Source organism: Cynoglossus semilaevis, unplaced genomic scaffold (assembly GCF_000523025.1).
Source record: "Cynoglossus semilaevis isolate Cse_v1.0 unplaced genomic scaffold, Cse_v1.0 C18834815, whole genome shotgun sequence".
NCBI classification, from domain to species: Eukaryota; Metazoa; Chordata; class Actinopteri; order Pleuronectiformes; family Cynoglossidae; genus Cynoglossus; species Cynoglossus semilaevis.
This window is the reverse complement of record NW_007593168.1, coordinates 1-516: the sequence shown is the minus strand read 5'-3', so window position 1 is coordinate 516 and position 516 is coordinate 1. Positions and strand designations below refer to the sequence as shown.

General features: G+C 53.7%; 1 protein-coding gene across 1 annotated transcript; it reads left to right on the top strand.

The window, feature by feature from the left end:
- Window positions 1–6: 6 nt before the first annotated feature.
- On the top strand, window positions 7–481 carry LOC107988246 (sushi domain-containing protein 6-like; the record flags this gene model as incomplete). Its single annotated transcript, XM_017031136.2, has 1 exon — window positions 7–481. A coding segment is annotated over one exon (475 nt), but the record flags the coding sequence as incomplete, so codon positions are not given.
- Between the last annotated feature and the right edge of the window lie 35 nt (window positions 482–516).

The following is a 516-nucleotide window of genomic DNA, read 5'->3' as shown; positions in this document are numbered from 1 at the left end:
AAAAAAAAAGTCTCGCCATTTCAAAGATCAAAGATTGAAGCAATTTTTAATTTTACTTTGTTTTTCTCGTTGTTTGCTCCTAGACGTGACCAGGGTGTGTCTGGCCAGCCGGTGTCCATCGTGGTGGAAGGAGTCCAGGTGACTCTGCCTTCGTACGAGGAGGCAGTGAGCCATAGAAGCACCTCCTCCTCCTCAGCCCCCGGCTCCGAGTCCCGGGTCCAGATAGTGCTGTCCGAGGGTCAACACGCCACATCGCCGGAGGCTGGCCCCTCTCGGCCTTCGTCCCTCAAGCAGCAGCATTCAGAGATGGCCGTGGTCCACCCTGCACCACCACCATCATCCGCCTCCTCACCCTCACCCTCACCCTCCTGGGTTTTAGAGCATGCAGACACTTCGTCTCCTTCATACTCTCATCGGCGGACGTCAGCAGACAGCGACCAGCACTGCCTCTCTCTGGACTTTGAAGCAGACTTCCCTGATGGTGAGCTTTGAGATTTTTTTTTTAAATTATTGACA